Source organism: Mandrillus leucophaeus, unplaced genomic scaffold (genome assembly GCF_000951045.1).
Source record: "Mandrillus leucophaeus isolate KB7577 unplaced genomic scaffold, Mleu.le_1.0 Scaffold169, whole genome shotgun sequence".
In the NCBI taxonomy this organism is placed as follows: Eukaryota; Metazoa; Chordata; class Mammalia; order Primates; family Cercopithecidae; genus Mandrillus; species Mandrillus leucophaeus.
In genome coordinates, this window is record NW_012101687.1 from 4841843 (window position 1) to 4869565 (window position 27723).

General features: G+C 41.3%; 1 protein-coding gene across 5 annotated transcripts in view; it reads right to left on the bottom strand.

Moving 5' to 3' along the window:
• Positions 1-450: 450 nt before the first annotated feature.
• Positions 451-27723, bottom strand: part of BEST3 (bestrophin 3) — a 47886-nt gene continuing 20613 nt past the window's right edge. For 2 of the 5 annotated variants that reach the window (XM_011976622.1, XM_011976621.1), the window contains 6 exons: positions 25492-25646; positions 23953-24030; positions 23689-23841; positions 19655-19735; positions 18185-18336; positions 451-2655 (listed from right to left, as the gene is read on the bottom strand). In XM_011976622.1, the coding sequence (XP_011832012.1) occupies positions 1746-2655; positions 18185-18336; positions 19655-19735; positions 23689-23841; positions 23953-24030; positions 25492-25646 (1529 nt within the window). In that variant the 3' untranslated portion in view covers positions 451-1745. The remainder of the gene's footprint in view (positions 2656-18184; positions 18337-19654; positions 19736-23688; positions 23842-23952; positions 24031-25491; positions 25647-27723) is intronic. The other 3 variants (XM_011976620.1, XM_011976623.1, XM_011976624.1) reach the window with 3 other exon arrangements.

A 27723-nucleotide genomic window follows, 5' to 3' on the forward strand; every position in this document is an offset into this window, starting at 1 on the left:
TTCTTCTGTCATGAAAAATAAAGAGGACTATGGCTGGTACTCCAAGCTGGAGCAATGCCCTTCTCTATGAGTGCATAAAAGACCCAGGTAGACTTGAGCGGGGAGGACCCAGAGAGGCCCTTGAGGCTGGAGAGATTTAGCCTGAACCTAAATCTCTTTGGGCATGCCTCCCTTGGAGCATCCTCCAGAATGCTGGGCAAATTGCTGGCAGATTCAGGGCCTTACAGATAGCATAGGATAGTGAGAAAGCATACAGGTTAACAGTGTGGGCTCTTGAATCAGATAAACCTGGGTTTGAATGTAAACACTGTCACTTCTTGGCTATGTGATTTTAGGCAAATACCTTACTTCTCTAAAGCCTGTTTCTCTTGCCTTTAAAATGGAAATAACAGTGTATCAGTCTCATGAGATTCGCTGCTGCCTGGAACACTGTGAGCACTCAATAAATGGTAGTTATGAGGGTGATTTTATTTCTAAAGCTATATGAAGTCAAGTGTCATCATATGACAAATGGTAAGTGCAGCAGTCGTAAGGCATGGCCTAGGCACCTGGGAGCTCACGACAAACAGCCGTCCTGAGAGCTCCCTGGGAGGAGTACCAACATTCAGTCCCCGTTATGCAGCCCTGGACCCCATTAGCCACCCAGCCCAGTATCCTACCTCATTCCCAAATGACCCGCTAGACACAGTAACTGGTCCCACTTTGCAACACGATTGGGATTTTTGCATAAGAGTTCGAGTTAAACAGACGTGAGTCATCTTATTCTTTGGTTCCATAGCATTTGGCTATGCAAATTTCATATTCTCTTGGCTTCATTTTTCTCCAGTGCCCAAGACCAAAGAGTGGAAGCAGAAAGAAATGGCAATGGCTGCAAGGGCATGGGGGGAACCACCACTCCTATAGGCCTTCCACTGGAAGTGAGGCTAGAAGGGTATCAGGCTGGATTCGTTGACACCTTTGATGATTCTGTAGGAGGCTTTGCCAATGTCTTATATTTTGAAATTCATGGCAAGATGTAAGCAACAGATTTGGCAAGAGGAAATATTATAACCTGAAAAATGGGACAGATTAGAGTCACTAGAAAAGCAGCACAACCAGAGAGAAGGGAAGGGGAAAAAAGGATGACAGAATAAAGGGGAAAGAGAGAAAAGTAGAAAAGGAAATTGAAGAGAATGAAGTGTTCTGGTGCTGATGAAGCTTAAAAATCAGGAAGTGATAATAACAATACTAGTTATCGGAAAGTAGGAATGAGATGGTTAGAAAGCCTCAAACGAAAAGTTAGGAAGGAGGGGGTCTTTCAGGCATTGTGTGATCCATCTCCTTTCTTTATGGCTAAAGAGAAGAAGAAAGAGAAAAAAGAAGAGAAATAGAGAACCCTATGTGTCTGGGCCTTTAGGTCTAGGGGATTGGACTATGATTTATGAGACTCTTTCCACAGCTAATAATCTATGAGTTTGTAAGTCGTGTATATTTTTCAGATTCCTTATTTGGTTAAGACTTATTTATCACTGTGGTCTGTGCAACTTCCAGTGACAGCCATGTTGTGATGGATGACGTGAATGCATTTGATTTTTCGCAGTTCTCAAAAAGTCAGGATCATAATGCCCTTCAAAGTTCTAAGTAGCTTATATCGTGTGATCATGTTTTTAAAAAGTTAACCAGCCTTCAGGTATGTCCTGGGACTAATGCTGCTTTTGGGGAGATAAGAATCTAGGCCAGAACCAGGTCCTAGAACTTTGTGGCACTCATTTGGGTGATTCCTCAGTTTCCCTGTTGTTCAGCTCTATGATATCTGTTTCCTTAGTGTCCAGGTTTTCCATTAAATACAGCATATCAGGAGAGACTCGAGAGCCAGCCACAATGTTGATCCCACTGACCTCTGAGGATGTTTCTGTGTCAATTAAAAGAGCTGGCTGAGAGCTCATGGGGTCTGGACTTAGGTTTCCTAGGGAAGTGTGGCTGGACTCCAGGAATCCTGGAAAGCTCCACCTTTTAAGAAAGGTATCACCAGGGTCTTCTTCACAGTTGAATATATTTTCCTCGGCACTGGCTGAAACAGTCTGGAGACCGGGGCCTCTGGGAGGTGTTTCCTTCTCTGAAGGAGACAGGATGGATCCCATGGGGCCCTGCTGCTGCTCAGTCTTGCTTGGCTGAACCCCTGTAAACTCAGAGCTCAAGATGGAGGTAGCGGAGTCATGGTGGTAGCTGTCTGAAGTGGGCACCGGAGCTTCGGCTGCTGTGATCAGTACTTCGGGCACCAGTGGCATTTTGATGGGCGAGGTTCTCACACTGGACTGTGGGGTCAGACTCTGTAAAGTGCTTGTCTGGCTGGTCTCCCTGATGGTGGACAGCTCTCCGATGCTGAAGCGCAGCGTGGGGCTTCCTTCTGGGAAGGAGGATTTCTTCCAGGTGGGTGAGGCCCTGTGGGGGTTTCTTAAGGGCACATCCAGTAGATCCCTGGCTGGGCTGAGGTCATCTCGGGGTAAGAACATGGAGCTGTCACTTGTCTGCCTTCTATAGCTTCTTCTTCTGGGACTGGAGGGGTGTTCGTGGGCACTCAGGAACCGCTTGACTCTTCTTATCATGGAATGCCGGTGGCCATGCTTCTCATAATTCCACAGCCACTCCTCGTCAGGAAAGTCGGACCCAGACAGCCTGAAACACACAATGACAAGACCCAGGCAGAGTAGCTTCGGGGGCCTAGTTTTGGGGGCAGAGTCTCAAAGTTAAGAGATGAGTTTGGTATGTTTGCCTTATATATTTTTAAATGGGGGTTTGAGGACTTGAGATAGTCTAGCAGAGGCTCTCACACTTTTTGATCTCAGATTCCTTTTAAACTCTTAAAAATTATTGAGTATCCCAAAGAGATTTGCTTATGTGGGTTATATCTACTACTCTTTACTGTATTTAAAATTATAACTGGGGAATGTCTGAAATGCAAGCATGTACAAGCACACATTCCATTTACTGCTAAGTGATGACATCATCACATATCTTGTGGCCTCTGGAAAATTCCTCTGGACACTCTTGACAGAATGAGAATGAAAAAGGCAAATAACATGTTGTGCTATTATGAAAACATTTTTGACCTTCAGGACTCTCTGGAGGGGTCTTAGGGATCCCCAGACCACACTTTGAGAATCACTGATCTAGAGACTTAGACATTAAGAAATATCTATATATCTATATCTATGAATCTATCTATCTATCTATCTATCTATCTATCTATCTATCTATCTATCTATCTATCTATCACCTAGTACATATTCTTTCTCCCTTAGTACAGTTGAATTAAAGTCATGTTTCCCAAGGACCCATAAAACCCCTCCTTAACAATGGATGAGAGTAAATTCATGAGAGTGCAATGACCAGTTCACATTTATTGACTATATACTAAGGCCCAGCTAAGCACCTCCTATGCATTGATTCATTCAGTTATCACAATAATTAGATGAGTTGGTATTAGTATTATTATTTACACTTTACAAATGAGGAAACTGGGGCCTGGAGAGATTCACTAAATGTACGCAGCTAGCGAGAGCAAATTCGGAAGTCTGGCTCCAAGTCCCTGCTCCTAATCACTGTGATGGAAAGCCTGCTAGAGCCCAGGGCGGAAGAGTGAGTAAAGCACAGTCATTGCTCAGAGGTAATTTGTAAACATTCCTGATGAGGCTTTGCATTTACATCTGTACAATTAGGGTTAAAACAAGAGAAACTGGAACCTTGTGGAAAGGATATATTCATCCAGGTAGGGTGAACTTGCATCACGATTGGGCTCCCTTTGTGATTAAATTTGATGGATTGGCTACCAAGAATTTCCTGCTGGATTTTTACCATTTAAAAAATAAAACAAATAATTCTACCATTTAGTGAAATAATTATTTATTTGAGACACAGTATTATTCTGTCGCCCAGGCTGGAGTGTAGTGGTATGATCTCAGCTCACTGCAACCTCCGTCTCCCAGGTTCAAGTGATTCTCAGGCCTCAGCCTCCTCAATAGCTGGGATTACAGGCAGGTGCTACCACGCCCAGCTAATTTTTGTATTTTTAGTAGAGACAGGTTTTACCATGTTGGCCAGGATGTCTTGAACTCCTGACCTCAAATGATCCGCCCACCTTGCCCTCCCAAAGTGCTGGGATTACAGGCATGAGCCACCACGCTTGGCCAATCCTAACATTTTAAATCTCCTTCAAGAGTGACATAAAATGAATAATTGAGGTGAGATAAGCCTGTTTGGTAATTTGGTCTACTCTGGCCTCGGATTACATGGTTATTTGCTACACATCTCCATGGACTTACAGCCTTAATGGGGTTTGAAGAACAACTTAAAACCTTGCCCTTGAATTACAAATGCTCATCGTGCTAGCTCTGGGAGCAACAGTAACCAGCCGGTCTCAGTCCAATGTTGGTAGAGACATCTCTGGTGACAAGATGCCGCGTGCGTTTTATGTGACATGAAGGAAAACATTGGGGCAGTATAATATTGGTGTAACTTGAAAGGGCAAAGCAAGCAGCCAAAGAAACATCGTTCCTCATGTTTATGAATAAAACATGGGTGACTGAGATGATTAACTGGCTGAATGTGTCGGACGGCATTCGATTACAGCCTTGTGCTGTTTTTCTAAAGCCCCAGCAGCGCCCTTGGCTACCAGATAGCCTTCTGATCCACCCTCCACTATGTGAGGCTCAGATTCTATTACATCGACTCGAAAAATGCAGACTCATGCTTCAGTGGCCTTGGTGACCCTGCTGGGTGGATTGCATTTGGTCAACTCTCCAGTCACACTCCACAGGCACCGATTTAGTTAGGGCGGAGGACACCAGCGGAGCCACAAGTGAACTTGTTCACTACCATCGCCACTCTGGATGTGTTCTGGGAATCAAGGACAAGCTGGCAATCTCTCTATATAGGACAAGCATCTGTCTTCCATTTGGGATCTCAACTGTTTATTTAAGATTTGTTTTTTTAAACTACCTCTAAAGATGCAGTATTGTAAGAAAGACAGTCTTCTAGGGAAAAACGTTTTTATTTTTAATACCTCAAAACTTTGTGACTCAAAGACAAAAACTTTATGCCCTGTTGTAGGACGTATGTATAAGACCTTCAACTGCAACAAGAGGTATAAACCCCTGGGTCATAGATGGGGGAAAAAGACAAGTTGCAACAAGCAAGCTGCAGAACATCTAGTGTTCTTGCTAACATTCTACTGATTCATGACTGACATTGGGTAGGTCTGCCAAGAAGACCTTATTGTACCTTCCTAGCTCATCAGACTATGGAGTGGATGCATGAAATTTATCTGTTTATTCACCCAACTAAATTTATTGAGCACTTATCATGAACAATTTGCTGCATTAGGTACCTTTTAAATGATCACTGAAAAGGAGAGGGAAGACATATAAATAAATATCTACATTTGGGGCAAAGCAAATTTTTGAGCTGGGCTTTGACACTGAGTGGGAATTGGATAGATAGGAAAAGGACAGAGCATTCCACATTGAAAGAAGTGACTTGAACAGATAAGGCAGCAGGAAAGTTGAGGGTGTTTGTGAGAAATAGGAGGTACTTGAATCTGTGTGAAACACAGAAAAGTGTCAGGCCTAGGCTGGAAAGAGGTCCTTAGACTGTGCCATGAAGAGTCGTATACCAGGTTGCGGGATGTGGCCTTTATCCCGGAGACAGAGGGAAGCTGTGGATTGTCTTTGAGAATGGAGGGGATTGCTAGGGTTGTGTGGTGTTGGTAGGGGTGTCCATGGTGGAAGGCTACACAAAAAGCAATGTTGATGATTGCTTTGGATAAGAAATATGACTTGAAAACTTTTCACTCCTTTAGTCTGAAACACGGTCTTTGGAAGAACACTTTGTGTTCTGTGCTCTTGGGGGCAGTGTTACATGTCTTATGCTGAGTGATGAATGATGCCCTCCAGGTCTTAATGCTGTAACAGACCAGTAGGGAAACTCCCCAGCATGACAAACCTAATGACATTTCTTCTGAATGCTTCCATGGAAGATCTAAACACACAATGTTCATCTCCTCCTTTCTCTGGTAGCCACTATTCCCAATATGACAGCAGAAGCTGTGCTTTAAGAACAAAATAGTTTAAAATAGAATACTTATTTATTTATTTATTTAGAGACAAGGCCTCACTCTGTGACCCAGGCTGGAGTGCAGTGGCACAATCATGGCTCACTGTAGCCTTGACCTCTTGGGCTAAAGCGATCCTTCCACCTTAGCCTCTCAAGTAGCTAGGACCGTGGGTGCGCACCACCATGCCTGGCTAATTTTTTATTTTTGGTAGAGATGGGGTCTCCCTATGTTGCCCATGCTGATCTTGAACTCCTGGCCTGAAGTGGTCCTCTTGTCTTGACTTCCCAAAGTGTTGGGATTATAGGTGAGAGCTACCACACTCGGCCTTAGAATAGTTTGAAAGAGTATTTCCCAAATGGGAGGCTGGGGTATAAATTTTAGTTTATTTTATGTGGTTTTTTTTTTTTTTTTCTGCTCCTTATTTGATATTTAAAGTATCCTCTTAGTCTAGGGTTAGTATAATACTGAGGCTCAATATAATGCCACTTAACCAACTAATAGCAGAAATATTATATGATAGAACAAAAGTACCCTCATTATATTCCTATTAGAGAGAGTCAGCTGAAAGAGCTCGGTTTTATGTTCTGGAACTTATTTGGACTGAGAGAGGCAGGTAATTAGAGATAGGAGGACATTCATGGAAAGTGTCATGCAGCCATCAGTTTCCAGGGATGAAATTTGAGAACTGTCTCTGTGGTAGGAAAAATAATTTATTTTGAGAACTTGCAGAGCCAGGATTGCTGCTGTCCATGCTGACACCAACCAGCTGCGTGATCTTTGGGGTCTCATTTAATCTATTGTGACTTAGTACCATTCTTGGTAAGCTGGTGATAATTATCCTTTATCTGCCTTTTAGGTTGTTTGAAAGTTCAAAAGGGGTGACGTGTAGAAAAGCTTTGAAAGTAGAAGATGTAAAAAGGACTCTGTCAATGACTGGCAAACTTTCAGAAGTGGTTTCCAAGTCATCATTGACTTCTCATACAGGGTTGGAGGAGATGATAATGTGTTTCTGAAGGTCACTCTCTTTTCTTCTTCAAGATTGTTCTTTTAAAATTTTTACTACACCAAGAGATATCACTTAACAATTAACACCTTCAAAAGGGATGACTTAGCCATTTAATGATAAGCCATTTAATGATAGGGCACTGGGCACGTGAAGAGGAAATAAAAGAACTGGAAGAAGCTGGGTTATTTGAGGGAAGGAAGGGAGGGCTGCTCAGATGGTGAAAACTGTGGAGACAGACTGCCCTGACCTTGCCTCTCAATATTGTTTTTTTGTGCCATTTGCCAAACATCATCAAACTCTGCAATATACACTTATTGTGCAATAGAAACCATCAATACAAAAACATAGAAAACATGAGAATGAGAACGATTGTGTCATATATTGGGATATTTTTGAAAGAGAGAAGAGTAGAAGAAGGAGAGAGAGAAAATGTTCTGTTAAGCCAGTCAGGCTGGTTAGTTATAGGTGAGTCCAGAAGAAGGAAGAGCATGTATTATTTCCACAGATTAGATAGATGTCTGGATTAAAATAATTTTAATCTCAAGTATTAATAAAAAACCCAAATTTCAAAATCTATATGGAATACCTGCACAAACACCAGCCCCACGGTTTCCCCTGCAAATGACAAACATCTGAGGGCATAAGCAGCCATGATTTAATTAGGAACTTTAAAAGATGCTTGGGCTGGTCAGGGGTGCAGAAGAACATGCTTCACCCTCTGCTGCCATAACAAAGAGGCAAGAGCCAGGCTGACGAAGATATCAGCAGACTGCCATACTTCTTGGGGTGTGTCTAATATAGAAAGACAAAAATAGCCCTGATAGCTTGAAGGATTTAATGCATTTCTCCAAAGAAAGCTTTTTGCAAAGCAACCCCCTTCTCATGAGAGTGATTAGGTAAATATAGAGCTTCAAAAAGATTGAAAGATAAAACTGGATGATGCTTGTCTCTCTTTCTCTGCTCTACTTTTGAAGCGGTATTTTGACAATTTAAATTCAAATAAAAAGAGGCCTTTTTGACAGAACTGAAATGAGGAATTTAGGAAAACGATATTTAGTATGATGAATTCTACTTCTCGCTGCAGATTTATTGTTTTCAAATTGCTAGTGTACTCACAGTCAGGCGACTGCCTTGGAGGGAGCCGATAATTTGCCTGAGAATCTATCAGGACAGAGACATGCGTGGAGAAGCATTTTTTCATGGGCAAAGCAAAATGTACTCTTGAAACCCATCTGAGGCACATGTGGCTATTTTTAACCATCTGCACTGCAGAATCATCATCAAAGCTGCAGCCAAGGATTTATACAATGGAAAGGCAACCCTCCCTCTGAACCGGGAGGTATGGGGCTAAGGGTTATGAGGAAAATCCAGTGGACCAAATATTGTATTCACCCAGCCTCTCTCTACTCTCTTTCAGGTGGACAGTTCTAAGCTCTAGAGCATCCTAGAAGGTAGCCCAGAAAGCTGCATTTAGAGCTGATGACCCCACTGCTACCCCAGTGTTGGCCTATCTGATCATTGAACCAAAGGCTTTAGCAAATCTGGTTGAAGAAGTGGTCTCCTGTGCCTTTCACAAGGCTTATCTAGCTACATCCTACCACCCTGGTTATGTTCGGCTCTTGCTGGCTGACACAAAAAGAAATTATGGCCAAAAGTAGGGGTTCACTTAAAGTTCCCTCTTCAATAGTGTTCTATTCTGTAGGAATTTTGTTAAAAAAGGAAATCAAGCCATGTACACATCTGATACCGTTTAAAGATGAAAACTGATTGCCCATAGTGACCCCACATCAGGGTATGAAAGAATCCCTGAGTAGTTCTAAAATTATAAACTTAATGCACATTCATCTCCTTGGAAGTTTCCATTTCTCCTTCCTTTCTGGTACATTAAGTGAAAAGTCAATGTTCCCAGAATACACTTTTGTTGAAGTTAGTAATTCAGAATTTGAGATATTTTTGGTAGTTTGTAATATAAGCATGCAATAGTATGTATCAGACTATGTATTTTCTTGTAAAGCTAAAATATTTGAATATAGTTGACTAAAAAGGATTACTAAGTAATATCAACATAGAAGTATATTTAACCACACTTTAATAAAGTCTTCGCTCACTAAAATATGTATTTTGGTATATTTGAATTAATATCACTAAAAATACTTCTGACCTACTGTATAATTCTAAATATTTTGTGTACATTAAGTACATTTGCATGTCTGTATAATGACCAAATATCATGTTATTGTTACATGTTCCTAGAACTTTTAGAATAAAGATAGATAAGTAGAAATGATTATTTCTGACACAGTTCCATAGCACCAAATACATCTTAAATAAATCCCTCAACTCCTAGCAAGAAGGAGTTCTTTAAAATTTTGAATATTTTTCCTCTTTACTAAGTGGATCCTTAATTGACTTCATAGACCCCTTTTTTAAGATTATTATATATGTGAGAACATTTTGACATAATTATTTGAATTATGGCAGAAAAGCCCAATAAAACAAAGCTCTTTAAATGGGATTACAGTCAGCAGTTTAAAGTTTACAAGCTTGGAGCATGCTTTTAGATTAGCAAGACAGAGCAAGCGCTCTGGACACACTTGAGTGATCCATTTCATAAGCAGTTACAGCCTCTCTTCTCCAGAATTTCGAATCCTTTAGCTGTTATGAATGGATAGTTTGTTAGGGTTTTTCCAATGCCCTTAAGGGATTATCTTCTTTACTGTTGGCTGTTTTGATTTTCAAGTTAGGACTAAAGGGCATTATGAGACTTCAGACTTTAATTTCTGTGTTTCATTCCTCAGAGTCTTAATTTGTGTTAATGGGTAATCCCAAGTAATTAAAAGATAGTAAGAATTTTGAAGTGACTCATGATGATATAATGTGAAGACAGGCATTCTACCTCTACCTCAAGCCAGTAGTGACAGGGTAGTTCTGGACCTTGATTTTTGTTCATTTGTTTTTAAAAATCTTGAGTTTAAGCATTTAAAGTTTCTTTTGGTAAAGTTATTTTTATCATGCATGTGTTTATTATTGTCCCAGGAAAACTCATTATTACATTAGGGTTTGGGTATATTTTCTCACTGTGCCTCTTACAGACAATGTTCTTTTGGCTACTTGTGGGTGTTTTCTCAATCTTGGTTAATAGCATCTCCATAGTTAAGCTAATGAAAAGATGCCTTAATTAAAACAGCAGATCAAGGCTGGCATGGTGGCTCCCACCAGTAATCCCAACACTTTGGGAGGCCTAGGTGGTAGGATCTCTTGAGACCAGGAGTTCAAGACCAGAATGGGTAACATAGCCAGACCTTTGCCTCTTGAGACCATCCTGGCTAATACTGTGAAACCCTGTCTCTACTAAAATACAAAAAATTTAGCTGGGTGAGGTGGCGGTCGCCTGTAGTCCCAGCTACTCGGGAGACTGAGGCAGGAGAATGGCGTAAACCCGGGAGGCGGAGCTTGCAGTGAGCCGAGATCCGGCCACTGCACTCCAGCCTGGGCGACAGAGCAAGACTCCGTCTCAAAAAAAAAAAAAAAAAAAAGCCAGGCATGGTGGTGTGCACCTGTAGTCCCAGCTACAGGAGGCTGAGGCAGGAAGACAGCTTGAGCCTAGGAGTTCGAGGCTGCAGTGAGCTGTGATTGCACCACTGTACACTCCATCCTGGATGACAGAGGGAGTCTCTGTCTCAAAAATACAAAAGGCAAAAAGCAAACAAAAACAAAAACAAAACAGCAGATTAGAAAGGATTCTGTAGTATTACAAAAGAACAAACAAAACAGATTCAACTGAAGCGATCCCACAAGAGATAATGGTAAAAGAATTCACACAAGAAATATTTTTTCCTTGCTTATTAACTCATAAAATGACTAAGTGTAGCTTACTGGCCATGCAATAATTATCATTATTTAGTAAATGCTCAAGACTGGCATATTTATGAAAGCATTTCTATTTTGGGGACTGCATTCAGATTTTTAACTGGCCTTTTTTCATTCGGAGTGTTGATTTTAAAGGTGATTTTTAATGTGCCCCATGCAAAGATCAGGAGATGGAACTTCACCACTACTTTGGTGTTAAAGCTTATAAAATGCAGTTTTAAAACAGTAGCTCTTTGGTCCAAGATTGGACAGAGAAAGATGAGCTCTGTTAAAGCTTCCTTTAGATTAAGACACGATGACTAGATGAGGCAAGAACATTGGTTCCCACTTCCCTGGCTGCACAGGCACCAACTCCCCTTCTCCCCTTACTGTATCCAACTTCAACTGCTTCCCTCTAGCTCAGCCACTGGGACCTCCCCTACCCCCCGGGGTCGGCCCTGTGTCTTCTTTAGGACCTTACTCAGTCATCCCCCCTTGCTCCTGTGTCTTTCCTCTCTTCCAGTGGGCTCCTTTTGCTCAGCCTGTCTTTTTTCCTTCCTTTTTCAAAACAAGGAGAGTTGTTAATTTGTTTCTTTATCACATCTTGCTTCATCTTACCAAGGGTTTGATGTGGCCTTATGGAAATACATACGATGCAATAATAGTATGTAGTATATATGACATATAAAATATTATATTTATATATTACATTATATAAATATATATAATATATAAGATCAGGCCAATATAGTAGAGGTAGAATAAGAAACAATCATAAAAGACACAGAATCTAGAAATACATTCCAAAATAATCCCATTCCACAGACTTAGTAAAGGTAGACTACAAATTTGATTGTCAGCTTCCCAGCAGCCAAAATGAAAAGGAAACCATCATTAATTATAAAATTATAAAGTTTATAAGATAAATAGTGTAAGATTTGCCCAGAAGAGGCAAAGCTTCCTTTCTTCCCCCCAATGTCTGAAATACGTTTCTTCCTGTGGGTCCTCTGCTAAAAGGGATTCTAAGTTACACAGTGGACAGCACTACAGTAAACACCAGAGGGAGTCTTAATGGCTCTGTCCAAACAAGGCCAGGTACAGCAGCTGAGTGAAATTCAGTATAGGTGGTGAAGGTAATTCTAAGGAGGCCAAGGTGGGCAGATCACCTGAGGTCAGGAGTTCAAGGCCAGCCTGGCCAACATGGTGAAACCCCGTCTCTACTAAAAATACAAAAATTAGCCGGGTGTGGTGGTGCATGCCTGTAATCCCAGCTACTTGGGAGGCTGAGGCAGGGGAATTGCTTGAACCCAGGAGGTGGAGGTTACAGTGAGCTGAGATCACGCCACTGCACTCCAGCCTGGGTGACAGAGACTCTGTCTCCAAAAAAACCAAAACACAAAAAACAAACAAAAAAAACCCTGCAAAACGAAACAAAACAAAAAACAAAGCAAGTAAAAAATACGCCACTAGCCTTACCCAAGACAAAACAAAAAAGCCATTCCTAGAAGTCTGAATTGAGGCAGGAAACAGACCAGCATCCCTGTCTCTTAGTGAATACGGTCTGATCTATTTACCCCGTCAATTCAGACTTCTCAAAAAAATAGTCCATGGATACTTAATGAATTGAGGAATTACATGCGTTTTGGGTTTGTTTTATTTTCATTTTTTAGGTATGAAAATGGCATTATGATCTATTTGCTTTACCATGATCAAATGGCAGGGAAGATAAAGGTGGGTGGGGAATGAAACAAGACTGGCCGTAACTTGATAATTGAAGGGGTGATGGATACATGGAGCTTTATCATAGCTTGTTCTCTACCTTTGGAACTGCTTAAACTTCTTTTTTTTTTTCTGAGACACGGTCTCGCTCTGTCACCCAAACTGTAGTGCAGTGGCATGATCTTGGCTCACTGCAACCTTCCGCTCCTGGGTTCAAGCGATTCTCCTGCCTCAGCCTCCCAAATAGCTGGGACTACGGGTGTGTGCCACCATGCTGGCTAATTTTTGTATTTTTGGTGGAGATGGGGTTTCACCATGTTGGCCAGGCTGGTGTCGAACTTCTGGCCTCAAGTGATCTGCCTGCCTTGGCCTCCCAAAGTGCTGGGACTACAGGCGTGGGCCATCGTGTCTGGCCCGGTTTGAACTTTTCTACAATAAAATTATTTTTTGAAAACAGCTTACACTGGCAATTTGATCTTCTTACCTATAAATCACTTCTAACCTACTACAGTTTAATTTCTACCCCACACTTTCACCTAAGTCTCTGATGACCCTAACATACAAAACCTATAGCATGCTCTTCAGGCTTTATTTGGAAACGTTGTACCTTTGGCCTCTTGGCAGGGCATTTTCTGGGTTACTCTGCATCTATATTGACCATTTCTACTCTGACTACCCTTTTCCTCTGACCACCCTTTCAGTGATAGTGTTCTACCCTTCGGATTCTGCTCTGCTTCCTTGACACTGTTCTGAGCTTTCCCACCCACTCTTTGGTTCTACGTACTGATACCAGTAAAATGCATCCTTTGCCCCTGGACTCCCTGCCTGCTGGCCATCTTCATGTGAATTACCCATAGAGATCTCAAATTCAACACAAGCAAAAGGGACAGCTCATAATCTTTTCGTTAGAGCAGCTTTCGCCCTTACACTCTCTCTCATCTTTGGTTTATTACCATTCTTCACTCCTTCTCCTTTCGTGAATCTGTCCCTTCCGTCACCTCTACTGTCTACATCCCTTGTGATACACCTGTTTCAGGCCCTTATCCTCTCCTGTTTAAATGACAACAGCCTGCTCACTTGGCTCTGGTCTTATCCTCAGCTATCCATCTTTCAGCCAGTTGCCAGGCTAATCTCTCTAAAGCAAAAATGGGACCCTGTCATTTAATAGCTTTGAATAACGGCTGAAACCCTTACCTGGCCTATAAAACCCTCCATCTTCTGCCCTTGCCTCCTCTCCAGATTCATTTATTGGCTCTTCTGGTTTGCCTATCAAATTGTTACTCTGAGTACACTATTTATCATTCCTTTCTGTCTTTGTCCATACTGGCCTGAAATGTGCCCTCTGCTGAATCCCCTCAATCCTATCTGTGCACTGGCTCCTAATTCATTCTTTTTTTTTTTTTGAAATGGAGTTTTACTCTTCACTCTTGTTGCCCAGGCTGGAGTGTAATGGTGCAATCTTGGCTCACTGCAACCTCCTCTGCCTCCTGGGTTCAAGCGATTCTCCTGCCTCAGCCTCCTGAGTAGCTAGGATTACAGGTTGTGCCACCATGCTCAGCTAATTTTGTATTTGTAGTAGAGACTGGGTTTCACCATGTTGATCAGGCTGGTCTTGAACTCCTGACCTCAGGTGATCTACCTGCCTCGGCCTCCCAAAGTGCTGGGATTACAGGTGTGAGCCACCATGCCCGCCTCCTAACTCACTCTTAAAGATGCATATTAGAGTCCCTGACTCCAAGCGGCTTTCTCTGCTTCACCAGGCTGGGTGAAGTGTGTCTTCATTGTGTGTGTTCCCATGAGGCTGAGCATTTCTCCACTGTAGCATTTACCACATTGTATTGTCACTTTTCTTGGCCTTACATCTGTGAGCTTAGGAGGCGTTTTTTTTTTTTTCTTTTCTTTTTTTGACTACCTCTAGCATCTGGCATAGAACCTACCTCATAGTAGGCCCTGAAAAAAATGTACCTGAATAAATAAATGAGCACATTCTGTATGTGAGGGTCCAAGGGAAAATGCATTTTAAATTTGTACTTAAGATAGAAAGAAGGAAAATTGATTTATTTGAGTTATATCTATTTAGTAAATATGCAGAAAATAAGGCCATGTTTTGAACATGTTCCTTAATTTAGAGAATGAAGACATTGTCTCCGAGGAGTTTCCTTCTGAAGTGGAAATGAACAGTGTGCTGAACGTGAACAGCGCTGTTGAGTGTGCTGGCTGGGAGGCGGGTGATCCTGCAGGTGGCCCTTGGAGAGGAGTACTTTTGCTCTGTTCTTGAAGGGCACTGCTTTGATTTTAGAATATCCGGGTTATTATGGGAATTGTGGCTACAAACCCAAAACATTGATATGAAAAGGTAAGGACAATTTGATTTCTGAATTCAATATGCTGGGAACATACACCTCAAAGAGAATAAGAAAATTTTAAAAAATCTCATCCAGGAAAGGATTTGATATGGTCATCAAGCAGCAGGCACTTTTATAAAATGGAATGCTTGTGTCTACAGCATCTTGATATGTGGTCTTCACTCTCATGCAAAGAGCTCATTGGCTCAGTCAGCACCAACAAAACCACTGGTGCTAGAGGAATTCTTAACTTTTACCTTCCCCTTGCCCTGAGCCTCAGTCAGGTGGCTCATTTGACATTGACCTTGTATTTGGTGAAGGAACCATTCATTGCTTAGGGAATTATCTTCGATGATTTTAGAGAACATCTACTGTTTTTGCCAGCTCAGCAAAACCATTCACTCTTCTCCTGATGATAGCATCTTGCTTTTTCTTGAGATATCACATACTCCATATGGTTGGATGGGGCTGACTGTAACCCTTGGTTCAAAGATGGACCTATAAACCAGCCATGAATAGTCAAAATATTGTCTCCCTGTTGATAGTAATTAGCCCAGGAACGGATATGTGAACCAAGCCTAGTCAGTCATAGCAAATCCAGCACTTCAGTTTCAAGAGTTGGAAAAGAGATGTGCCCTTTCCACAGGTTAGCTGAGACAGTAAGCTGTAAGCCTGGAGCTTGCCATTTTGCCATTTTGCCCTCAGGATGAGAGAGACTGCCTGAAATCTGAGCCAGTGGAGAGAAAAGCAGACCTGAGAGTCATGGGCAATGGTGAGTCCTGGTGACATTCTCTGAGCCTCTGGATCTAGTGACACCCAAAGCTAGGCTCGTCTCTGGGTGTAACACTATAAACCTCCTTTTGCTTAAGAAAGCTTGAATTTGGTTTTCATCATAGGCAACAGAAACATTTTTTCTAATACAACAATCATAGGAAAAATAGATATTAATAAATCCAAAGGGCGCCATTTCTATCAACTCAGGGCTTCTGATCGCCTGTTTTCCTGCAGTAAATTTTACTGGATTGTGGTCCACTTTAATGGTCCTCATTTCTACAGAAAATCAAGATCAAGTGAGCTTTTGCCTAATAGTTTCTTTGATCAATTGGTTCTAGCAGATCCAGTTAAACCTCTCACAAAACCCTCTCCCCGTAGATTCTGGCCTTTGTCTGTTCTTCTCTCCATCCTGCTGGTAAATAGGCCATTTTAGTTGGAGGACTTCTCTCTGACAACTGAAAATTTTTTGCTGCAGTTTTAAATATTGTACCTCCTGGTTTTCTCTCAGTTGTTTTATTTTCTGTCCTAAATTTCCAGGGTGAGTTTAATATGAAAAATAGCTTAAAGTGATTTAATCTTTCTCTGCTTCAGTTTGACATCCACAAATAAGACTTGACTAGGTGATAATAATCATCATACTCTATAGTTTTACCTAAAGCATTTTAATGTTTACAATCTCATGGAATCTTCCCAATAATCTTCTGGGGAAGAAATTTTCTCTGAGATCTTGTCAATCCCTAATTCTGTTTCTGTATTTAGAAACAGGAGAAACATTGTGTTTTAATATTTTCTAAAGAACATGAACATGTATATGGTAATCTGCAGAATTATGATGATTAGGATGAGTAAGTAGATCAGGATAAAAATTTTGAGACCTTCAAAAAATCATCTTAACCACGGGGTAAGAACAACTCAATGGACATTAGAAATAGAGCCTGCGGAGCATTTGCAGTCTAAATAGAGTCATCACAATGATGCCCTGATTCTATCAGCATTGCTGGTCTCTTTTCTTTTCAAGTTAAATCTTCAAGTACTTTGCATTAATCAATGGTGGGAGTGAGGAGAAGGATAAAGCATATTTAATTATCTAAAATCAAACTCACGGAAAAACAGCTCTTATTAATTCTGAAAATTGAGAAGATTGCTGGATATCCATGAAGCTCTGCCCCAGCAGAAGGTATCATGAAGGCTGAGACATGCATACAACAAGAGATTCCTATCCATGGAAACTGAGAATACACTGAGGGCTGGGATGAGCTCTCTGGCCTGGAAGGAGCCCTGGGTGGGTGGGTCTGGTCTTAGAAGGCTAGCTAGAAGCAGAAGCAAATCTAGCCTGGAGTAGGCAACCTTCTCTAAGATGTGCTTTGTGGGCAACAAGGCAAATCTCCTGGCTCCTAAATCTTTCTCATTACTTTCCAGAACTACTGAAATTCCACTTTCAGTCTTCCTTTTCTTTGGGTCTTGAAAGGTTTTCAGCCTCAGGGGCCCCTTTGGAAGAGAAGTGCCACAAACCATCACTGATGGGGATTAGGAGACCTTCAGCAAAGGGAACAGGGTTGAAGCGAGATCTCCTGCAAGTGGAAGGAGGAGGGCAGGCCACTTCGGGGAGGAGGAAAAGAAGGGTCACAGGCAGCAACCACGGGACACGAACCCACTGCATAAATCCGCTTAGAGCATGCCTCAGGGAACTATGAGCCATAGTCTTGCCAAGAGTTATAAGAAAAATTCCACAGAAGTTTCCCCTTTTGCTACAGTTTTTTGTTTGTTTTGTTTTTGAGTGGAGAGTTTCTTACTTTCTGAATTAGTCTGTGCTTTTCTCTTTAATTTACGTGGAAACTGTGGCATCTGCCTTCAGCAAATAAAATTCTCCCACATTCACACACTTCTGCAATATCAAATACATGCTCAGACTTAATGAAATATAGAACTGTGCCTGATTTACTTCAGGCCTCAACTTTAAAGCTCATTATACATAGGGGTGATTGCTGTGTTAAAACCACTGAACAGAGACTGACGTACATACTAAGCCCAGGTAGAAAAAAATGCCAAAAAAAGGTAAAAAGATTAGAACAGTGATCTATCTGCTCACTTCCTAAATATTGGAGATATTTATTTTAATTTTCATTAATTAATTATTTTTCTTGAGACAGAGTTTCACTTTGTCACCCAGGCTACAATGCAATGGCACAATCACAGCTCACTAAAGCCTTGGACCCCTGGGCTCCAGCAATCCTCCGACTGCAGCCTCTCCAAGTAGCTAGGACTACAGGTGCCATCACAGTTGGCTACTTTAAATTATTTTATTTCTTTTCTTTTCTTTTCTTTTTTTTTTGTAGAGATAAGGTCTCACTATGTTGCTCAGGCTGGAAAATATTGGAGATTTAAAAAAAATGTACTTACCCCATCTGGACTGTTGACCCCAGAAATGAGGGTATGCAGTAGTCAGCAGCTGCCAATGTGTATGGTGGACGAGCAGCAGAATCGTCCCAATAAATGTCCTTCTTCATCTTGGGTAAGCTCATGTGCATTTCGTCCACAGCTAAAAGAGAGACCTAAAATCATTGTTATATTGTTAGAATAACTCAGATGTAAATTAAATAAAAAAGAGAAGTTTTTGTGGGCAGATAAGAGTTAGAGTGGGCTAGGACACAGTCTAAGTGAGTGAATATACCAATGTCTATAGTTCGTATTTGCCATGACCACAGCTGCCAGAGAGTTGTATCTGTCGTTTACTGCTCAAGAGTACTTTGCAATGAGGATAAGTGGGGCTTCAAGCCTCCCACACTCCGGGATCAAACCACACACCCCAGAGAGGAGCTGCCTCTTAGCTGGAGGGAGGGGAGCCATCTTTTTATTCTGTGCTCACAATTATGCTGTTGTTTAACCTGACAGCACCCACTTAACCCCAAATATTACAGGAAGGTGAAGATTCCAGTTTTCATTCTGTTAACCCCGTAAACACATTTTTACTTGGCATCACTTCTTATATGCCCTGGTTTCTTGTTCATTTCTTTGTTTGGAAAAACATATCAAGAAGTCTATACTGCTTGGTGCTATGGTGCTCTCTCCTCTTGGCTTTGACAAAGGGATACATGAATACATTATTAATCCTCTGGGATTCCGATTTTGACAAAGTGAGTGACCTCGGCATTATGTGTCCTCCCTAAGAGACTGACACTGGGATCTGCTGTGAGATGTTTGGACTTACTTAACTGCCAACTAAGGGCTTGAAACAAATGAACAAGATGAAGGCCTTCACTCATCTGTAGTTCACAGGGAAGAGAATGGTCTAGGGAGAGTCTTGCCTAAAAGGAAAATTCCTTCATGCTGGTTCTTCATGAAAAGCTCTCTGGAATAGTGCTTCAGGGTAAGGGCCCTGGGGCCCATTAAGTGCATTTCATGCAGATTTGAGACACCGGCTGGCATGGCCCAGGCTCCCAGTGTCCAACCGGTGGCTCTCTGACTGCTGGGATTGATGTGATACGACTTTGGGAACTCCCACCAGATTGTGTCTGGATGCCATTTTAAGTCACTATTAACCTCTCTGGTTGGCAATAGAAAACAAACCAAAGAACAATTTAAAATACTGCTCTATGCTGAGATGAAAGAGGCTAGAAAAAGCTAATAGAGAGGCTTACAAAGAAAATTGGCTTGAAATTCTACTTAAAAGGAACTACATTTCACTGGAGCTGAAATCCCGGATGTATAAGCTTCCAAAAGGACCTGAGACAGCATAGTGCACAGCCAAGCCTCTTTCATTTGTGGCTAAAGCTCTGAAGCCAAGAGGCGTGCATTTAAAATCTGCTTAGATTTGAAATATCACAAGTGACTTATTATTAATATTTGAAAGAGAAAGAAAATTCCTCTAACCTGCAAATTTCTGTCAATGCACCAGTTAGTTTCGAAATCATCATCATCTTCTCCAAAAGGGTTGATAAGCTGCTCTGCTACCTGTAGTTGAACATAAAATAAATCCATCATGATACCCGTGAAAACTAAGAATAGAATCTGGAGATGATTCCTATTTTCCTCTCTGCTTCCTTTTGTGACTTTCATAATATGAAGAGTAGAGGGGAGTAGATTGTTCTACCCAGATATTTATTAGCAAGCAAGACATGATTCTCAAACCATGAATGATGCACCTTTGTAGGTATGCTCTCCAAATGGATCTGTCCATCCAACTGGTGACAATGCAGGCCCTATCAGGGGAAGCCATGTCCGATTTAGGAGCCAAATCAAATGAGTGAATAGTGAAGGAGAACCAACTATTTGCAAGGCACCCTGAAGGGTACACAGGCTGTGCTTTCAGGGAATTTACAGGGCCCAGATAATAAGGCAAAATGTACACAGGGAGAAGGTTAAACAGCAAAGAAAGACTTAAATCACAATGAAAGAAAATAATATAAGAGGCTTTCACAATTTATTTTTATTTTTATTTTTTTAGACAGTGTCTCGCCCTGTTGCCCAGGCTGGAGTGCAGTGGCATAATCGTGGCTCACTGCAAACTCTGCCTCCCAGGTTCAAGCAATTCTCCTGCCTCAGTCTTCTGAGTAGCTGGGACTACAGGTGAGCACCATCACATCCAGCTAATTTTTTTTGGATTTTTTTCAGTAGAGATGGGGTTTCACCATGTTGGCCAGGCTGGTCTTGAACCCCTGAGCTCAGGTGTTCTGCCCTCCTCGACCTCCCAAAGTGTTGAGATTACAGGCATGAGCCACTTGTGCCTGGCCCAGCTTTCACAGTTATTGAACGTAACTGCGAAGTAAATGAGTCAGAGAGCTAGTAAGTCCTAAAGCTGGAAATTGAGGCTTACTTAGTTTTACCCTAAAGGATTTACCCTTATCCAGTAAGTTAGTTTTCCTGCCGGGAAAATGTTAGGTAACTATTGTCGCATATCTTTGAATATTTGATCAATATTAAATATTCTTATCATATTCCTGAATTGAATAGCCTTCTTGATGAGAGGTTTATATGTCAAATACAACTTATCTATCATTTTCCTTGTTGAAAATTTTCACTTGGTTTTTATTATCTGGACATATGCGCATGCCTGTGTGTGTGAGAGAGAGAGAGAGAGAGGGAGAGAGTTGGGGGAGAGGGAGATTTTACATTGAGTCTAGATGGAAAAACATTTTAAATGTGTAAAATAAAGGTACCATGTGATTAGTTTTTAGAGTCTCAATATTCTAGATTCTGAAACTATTCAGTGGAAAATCTACCTACTTTTAGGATTTAAGTCAATGTATTAATACTTAGAGCAGTTTTTTTCAACCTTGGCTGCACATTAAACTCATCTGAGGAGCTCTTAAAAAAAACCCAACTGATGCCTGGGTCCCTTCCGCAGAGATTCCGATTTAACCAGGCTGACTGAGCCCAGGCATCAGTGTTGGGTAAAGCTCCCAGGGGATTTTAGTATGTGGCTCTTATTTTAAGTGACTTTCCTTAGGCAGGTCTGTGTCCTGAATCAGCAAGCCTCACAGTGATATCTATGTTGTTCTTGTCACCAGTTTCATAGGGCTATCTGCCCTTTCTTGCCTGGAGATTTACTTAGATTAATTAAGGGTTGAGTTCTGAAACCTTTTTTTATTCTATCCAGATTTTCATTTTTATGCAATCAGTCCTGCATATATTATCATAGTCTACATTAAACTGACAAAATGGCATGTATGTTTCTGAATTGACAATCTCAAAATATATCTTTTATTCCACTTAGGGCTGCATTTCCAGCAAGTAACTGAATGATATACTATTCATAAGGTTAAGATGGCTTTTCTGTACTTTGAAAAGATTTATAAATATCCTAATCATTGAGATAGAACAGCTGTTTAGAAATGGAGGCACAACCCATTGGTGTTTAGGTTTGCCTATCTTTCTTTCTGAGATGGAGTTTCACTCTTGTTGCCCAGGCTGGAGTACAATGGTGTGATTTCGGCTCGCAACCTCTGCCTCCCATGGTCAAGCGATTTTCCTGCCTCAGCCTCCCAAAGTGCTGGGATTATAGGCATATGCCACCACACCCAGCAGGTTTGCCTATCCTTTAATGGAGCTAAGATTGTGCCTTTTAATATTTTTTCTTTTAAGATTTATTTTATTTTATTTTATTTTACACAGGGTTTTGCTCTGTTACCTAGGCTGGAGTGCAGTGGTGTGAACATGGCTCACTGCACCCTCGGCCTCCTAGGCTCAAGCGACCCTTTCACCTCAGCCTTCTCGGTAGCTGGGACTGCAGGCATGCGCCACCATGCCTGCTAATTTTTTTGTTTTTTGTTTTTTTTTTTTGGAGAGATGGGGTTTCGCCATGTTGCCCAGGCTGTTCTTGAACTCCTGAGCAATCCTCCTACCTCCGTCTCTCAAAGTGCTTGGGTTACAGGCATGAGCCACTGCGCTGGACTTTAAAACAGTTTATAAAGGAAAAGGATGTAAATATTTTAGAAAGCATGTCAGAAGGAAGGAACCATTATTTGCTCTTTACAGGTGGTCAAGCACCTTACATGGACACAAAACAAAGAATAAAAAGCTTGGCGCAACTCGGGAAAGGAAGAAAATTACTTTTTGAGAATGATTATTTGGGCCACTGCGGTGATTTTGTCTTTATAAAGCTAAACTCTACTTTTTCCTCTAATGGAAAATGAAAGTCATTAGTCTCTTCTGCGTTCTTGCTCCTATGCAGGTAGAAATAATTAAGAATCATGGTAATCTGATTAAAAATGCTTTTGCCATTTGTAAGGGACATGCCTTTACTCTTTGGAGTATAATTGGAAATGTCAACATATTTTTTTTTTGGTTAAGATTCAAACTAATGAAATGAAAGACTTTTGCAGGGAAAATTTCACTGCAACCTGAAGGCCTCAACGGGTCACGACAACGTATGGCTCTTTGGAAAGCCAAACATTTGAAAATTCTACTTTATGAATATCATCTTCATACCATCATTGCCTTTCAATGAGTTTAATGAAGCCATTGTCATTGATTTTTTTCTATGACATACTTCCCATTTGGAAGTTTACAGAGGTGATGGAAGAATCGGGTCTCTGATATTTACACACATACATTTGAGGAGGTGGTGATGAAGGGAGGGGAAACAAGGAAAATTCTACACAGATAGTTAGGCAAGCCGTTCTCACCTCCTGAACCTGTTTAATTCCCTGGCAAACCAGATGTTGTCATTATTTCTGGTGTTTCTGATTCTGATTCTGAGGAATTCTGAGTCTCGGTTCTGGTTTTGAAAATGGGGTACATTTAGACTGGGCACGGTGGCTCACACCTGTAATCCCAGCTACTTGGGAGGCTGAGGTAGGAGAATTGCTTCAACCCGGGAGGCGGAAGTTGTAGTGAGCCTAGATTGCATCACTGCACTCCAGCCTGGGCAACAGAGCAAGACTCTGTCTTAGGAAAAAAAAAAAAAAAAAGAAAATGGGGTACATTTAATGTTGTGGGACAGCTAGCAGAATTTCAGGGAACTGCAATAACTATTTATAGAGTTGAGCAGAACCAAGATTCTACTGCAATATTAATGGTTAAGTCTGATTTATAAGGCTTCTTGTTGACTCTTTTACTCTGCCTAGTTGCTTATTGTGGTACACAATATCAATGCAGGTACACTTATTACTTTAGTTACACTATTGTAATCCTAATGGGAATACACAGAGACGTAAAAGAAAATCAATAACCATAAAAGAGTGTTATTCTAATCTCTTTGCACAAATGAGCTGCTTCAGACAGTACTGAGTATATCCCTGTCACTTGAATCCCTGGCAGAAAAGTAATAATATTGCTGAGCTATTACATGTTAGATCTACCTTTGACTCACTCGTGAATGATTTGCTAAAGACTCAGTAAAGGATCAGTGTGGAGAGTCTGGAACATAACAGATTACAAAGTGGGGCCCTGAGACCATTGGCTACCTTGAGCCATCCTGCATAGAAGAAGAATTGTAGGAGGGTGAAGATTGGAATGTAAAGATCCAAGTCATGCCCTGCGTAGCCTTTGGTGGGATCCAAAAACTGGCGTCCAATCAGGCACGCAAAGAAGAAGGTATAGACAGCAAGAGTAACAACCTGGAACAGAGAGAGACCGGAGTGAGGGGACGGTGCTGGCCTCCCACAGCAAAGCTACAGTGCCAAGGTGGACAAGTAGAAATAAAGAATTCCATGCAAAGTATTTCTTACCTGGGTGTAAACCAGCGGAATCCCAACCCAGTCATAACCGAATAAGAGGCTGCACCAAGAGCGGTATCGATTCATTTCCTAAGCCAGAAACAGATCAGGCATGATTTACTAAGATGACAGGTGTGGTAATAAGCACTTACTGGGATTCAGAATGTGAGCATGTCTTTTACAGGACTGACTATAAGACTAGTAAACTGGTTCCCAAGGATACTCCAAAAGGAAAGTTCTAAAAATGACAATCAATCAATGAACATCATTGGAACAATGAGTTCATTGGTGAGTACATTTGGACATTTAAAAAAATATTAAAATAAGTCATGGCCAGGTATGGTGGCTCATGCCTATAATCCCAGCACTTTGGGAGGCCGAGGCAGGAGGATTGCTTGAGCCCAGGAGTTTGAGATAAGCCTGGGCAACACAGAAACACGTTGTTTCTAGAAAAAGTAGATAAATTAGCTAGGCTTGGTGTCACGTGCCTGTTGTCCCAGTTACTCTAGAGGCTGAGGTGGGAGAATCACTTGCGTATAAGAGGTCAAGGCTGCAGTGAGCCATGATTGCGCCACTGTGCTGCATATAGCCTGGACAACAGACTGAGACTATTTCCAAAAAAAAAAGGCCTTCATAGAAATATCCCCCCCCACATTCTATTGAACCCATAATTTCCAACGTGTATATTGGCCCAAAGTCATGGTGAGAAGGAAATTGCTAATATTTTAAATAAGTAATTTTTATCGATTTTGGTAGGTAATCTGGAAGCAATTTTTTTTTTGTTTCTCTCATTTTAAAACATGCTTACTGTAGATCTTAGAAAAGAGATATAATTACTCCCACAAATGGAGACTATAACACTCATATTGATAGAAAATCTATCTCTGAAGCAGGAAGGACAGGATTCTTTGATTTTCTCATCTATTGTACACAAGTTATTATGTAAGACTAGGCAAAAGAGTTCACATTAATTTGGGTGCTATTTTTAAACAATTCACTCCCGTTAGCCTAATCCAGGGAGGGGATTGTCATGGCACCAATATATCCAGCCCTTACATAAAAATTTTTTCTGGGGGGGTTATTTTGTTTAGTGAAAATACTATTTTACTTACTAGAGTATCTGAAAGGTTGGCTTAAGTTGCGATATTCCAATTTTGGGGAAATATTTGGCTGGGGAGCTTTATTTCTCCTCCAGATTTTTTTCTAGAATCCTGGAGCCAGGGATGGCAAATATACTACAGGGGCACCACAGCTTTCCGAGCCGTTGGCGACCCTTGGCTAATCAATCAAGGAATACTTTCTTACAGAGCCTATTACAAAGCATGATTCTGTTTAAAACGCAGCTTCCAAGGAACCATTTCCAAGCAACTCGAGTTTAGCTGTGTACCACCTCTGTCCTGCATGTTGAGGGGTCTGACACTGCTCCAATCTTTTCAGTTCCTCCGGAACCAGGACTGAACAAAGCTGACTCTTCCTGGTCTAATGTGCTATATCCAGGTCCCTCTTGGTCTCTAATTAGCACCTTTTTCTTGTGATTTATGATATACTTACAGTCATCAATGATTGCAGATCAACACTGTCTCTGATTCTACCTTCATTCCGGGCTTTAGTTGCAAGGTTTCCAAACCAGATGAATGGAACCCAGTATTTCAGATGAGGAGACTTGAGGTGGTTGAATAATTTCCTTTCATCTGCTGTCATAAAACCTTTACAAAAAAATAAAAATGGGTAGGTATACAGACTGTTTGACACTAACATGTTACCACATTTCAGCATCTATATGTAAGCATATAATGAGGGGATATTAAAGAAATATGAAATACAGTTTCCTGCCTCAAGTAGTTTATACTTATATTAGAGTTAAGGAATGTGTGTGTGTGAGCACACACACACATACATATACATGCACACCCACAAGTTATATAAAATCCCTGATAGAGGAGGCCATCAGGAGGTAAGGAGACATTACATGTGAACTAGAACATTTGGGGAAATTTCTTCTTTAGGTTTTGGTTTAGGCATCTAAAGTTGGGAACCATAATACTTATTGTTTTGATTAGAATTGTTATGATTAAAATAATACGATATGAGAATGTATACAAAGCACTTGGCATAGTGCCGAACATGTGATTCACATGACTTTTCTCCTGATCTCTCCTTTCCAAGTCCTGCTTAATGAGGTTCTCCTCTCTGAAGCCTTCCTTGAGTCCTTCTTTCTCTCTCCTGGGGGATCTCTTCCCTTTGAAGTTCCCACATGGTACTCGCTCTTGGCTTGCATCACAGTAATATTACACATAAATGTTTCCCTTACTATGACCCTTTTGAAGGGCAAAGAGTATATTCATCTTCATTGTCCCCATAGCATTTTGCACATACTTTAAAATTGTTTATTTGTGGCTGGGTGCAGTGGCTCACGCCTGTAATCCCAGCACTTTGGGAGGCCGAGGTGGGTGGATCGCTTGAGGTCAGGAGTTCAACACCAGCCTGGCCAACATGGTGAAACCTTGTCTCTACTAAAAATACAAAAATTAGCCGGGCATGGTGACGCACACCTGTAATCTCAGCTACTGGGGAGGCTCAGGCATGAAAATCGTGTGAACTCGGGAAGCGGAGGTTGCAGTGAGCTGAGGTCCTGCCACTGCACTCCAGCCTGGGTGATAGAGTGAGACTGTCTCCCCGCCCTCCAAAAAAGGGTTTCTTTGTGTGTGTGTGTGTGTGTATGTGTGTATGCGTGCATATGTGTGTGTGTGTGTGTGTGTATAAAATGCAATTTGCTTGGGCTTGCAGTGACCTCTCTAAGCCTCAACTTTCTCATCTGTAAAATAGAGATAATATTTGCTTCACAAGGATGTTGTAGAATTACCTGAGATGATGAACATGTGTCAAGATGTTATTTAACATAATGCTTAGCACACACTTAGCACCCACAAAGCACTAAGGCATATTATGTGAAACTTTGGTTATCCTCTGCCTCCTCCTCCCTCCCCTAAACACCAAGGGAAGAGGAGATTGAATGACTGAATAATAGAAGAGGAATAAGGTAACAGATTTATTTAATAAACATTTATTGAATGCCTACTATATACCAGGGTTTGTTTGCAACAAGATGCACTTTAAAACTTGTAGTTTACACTTGATCTTTTTTTTTTTGTTTTTTTTTTTTTTGAGACGGAGTCTCGCTCTGTCACCCAGGCTGGGGTGCAGTGGCGATCTTGGCTCACTGCAAGCTCTGCCTCCCGGGTTCACGCCATTCTCCTGCCTCAGCCTCTCGAGTAGCTGGGACTACAGGCGCCCGCCACCACACCCGGCTAATTTTTTGTATTTTTAGTAGAGACGGGGTTTCATTGTGTTAGCCAGGATGGTCTTAATCTCCTGACCTGGTGATCCACCCACCTCGGCCTCCCAAAGTGCTGGGATTACAGGCGTGAGCTGCCGCCTGACCGATCTTTTCTTTTTAGAAATTTAGATTGACTAATTCAAATGGCACAAAAATCCCAAAGGGCCAAAGGACTGCTAGTGGGGAAAGTCTCCTTTTCCCAGTCACAAAGTTTCCCTCCCTGGAGGAAATCACGATGATCCGTTTATTGTGTATCTTTCCAGAGAAATCTCATGGATTTTCATACAGGCCTATTTTTAAAAACACAAAAGATTTTATACTTCATATGTGTCCGCCATTTGCTTCTATTTTTCAGGTATATCTTGAAGATTTAAAAAATTAATATATAGAGAGCAGCAGCATTTCTTTTAATGGCTGCTCTCTATATATTAACACTGTTAATCGTA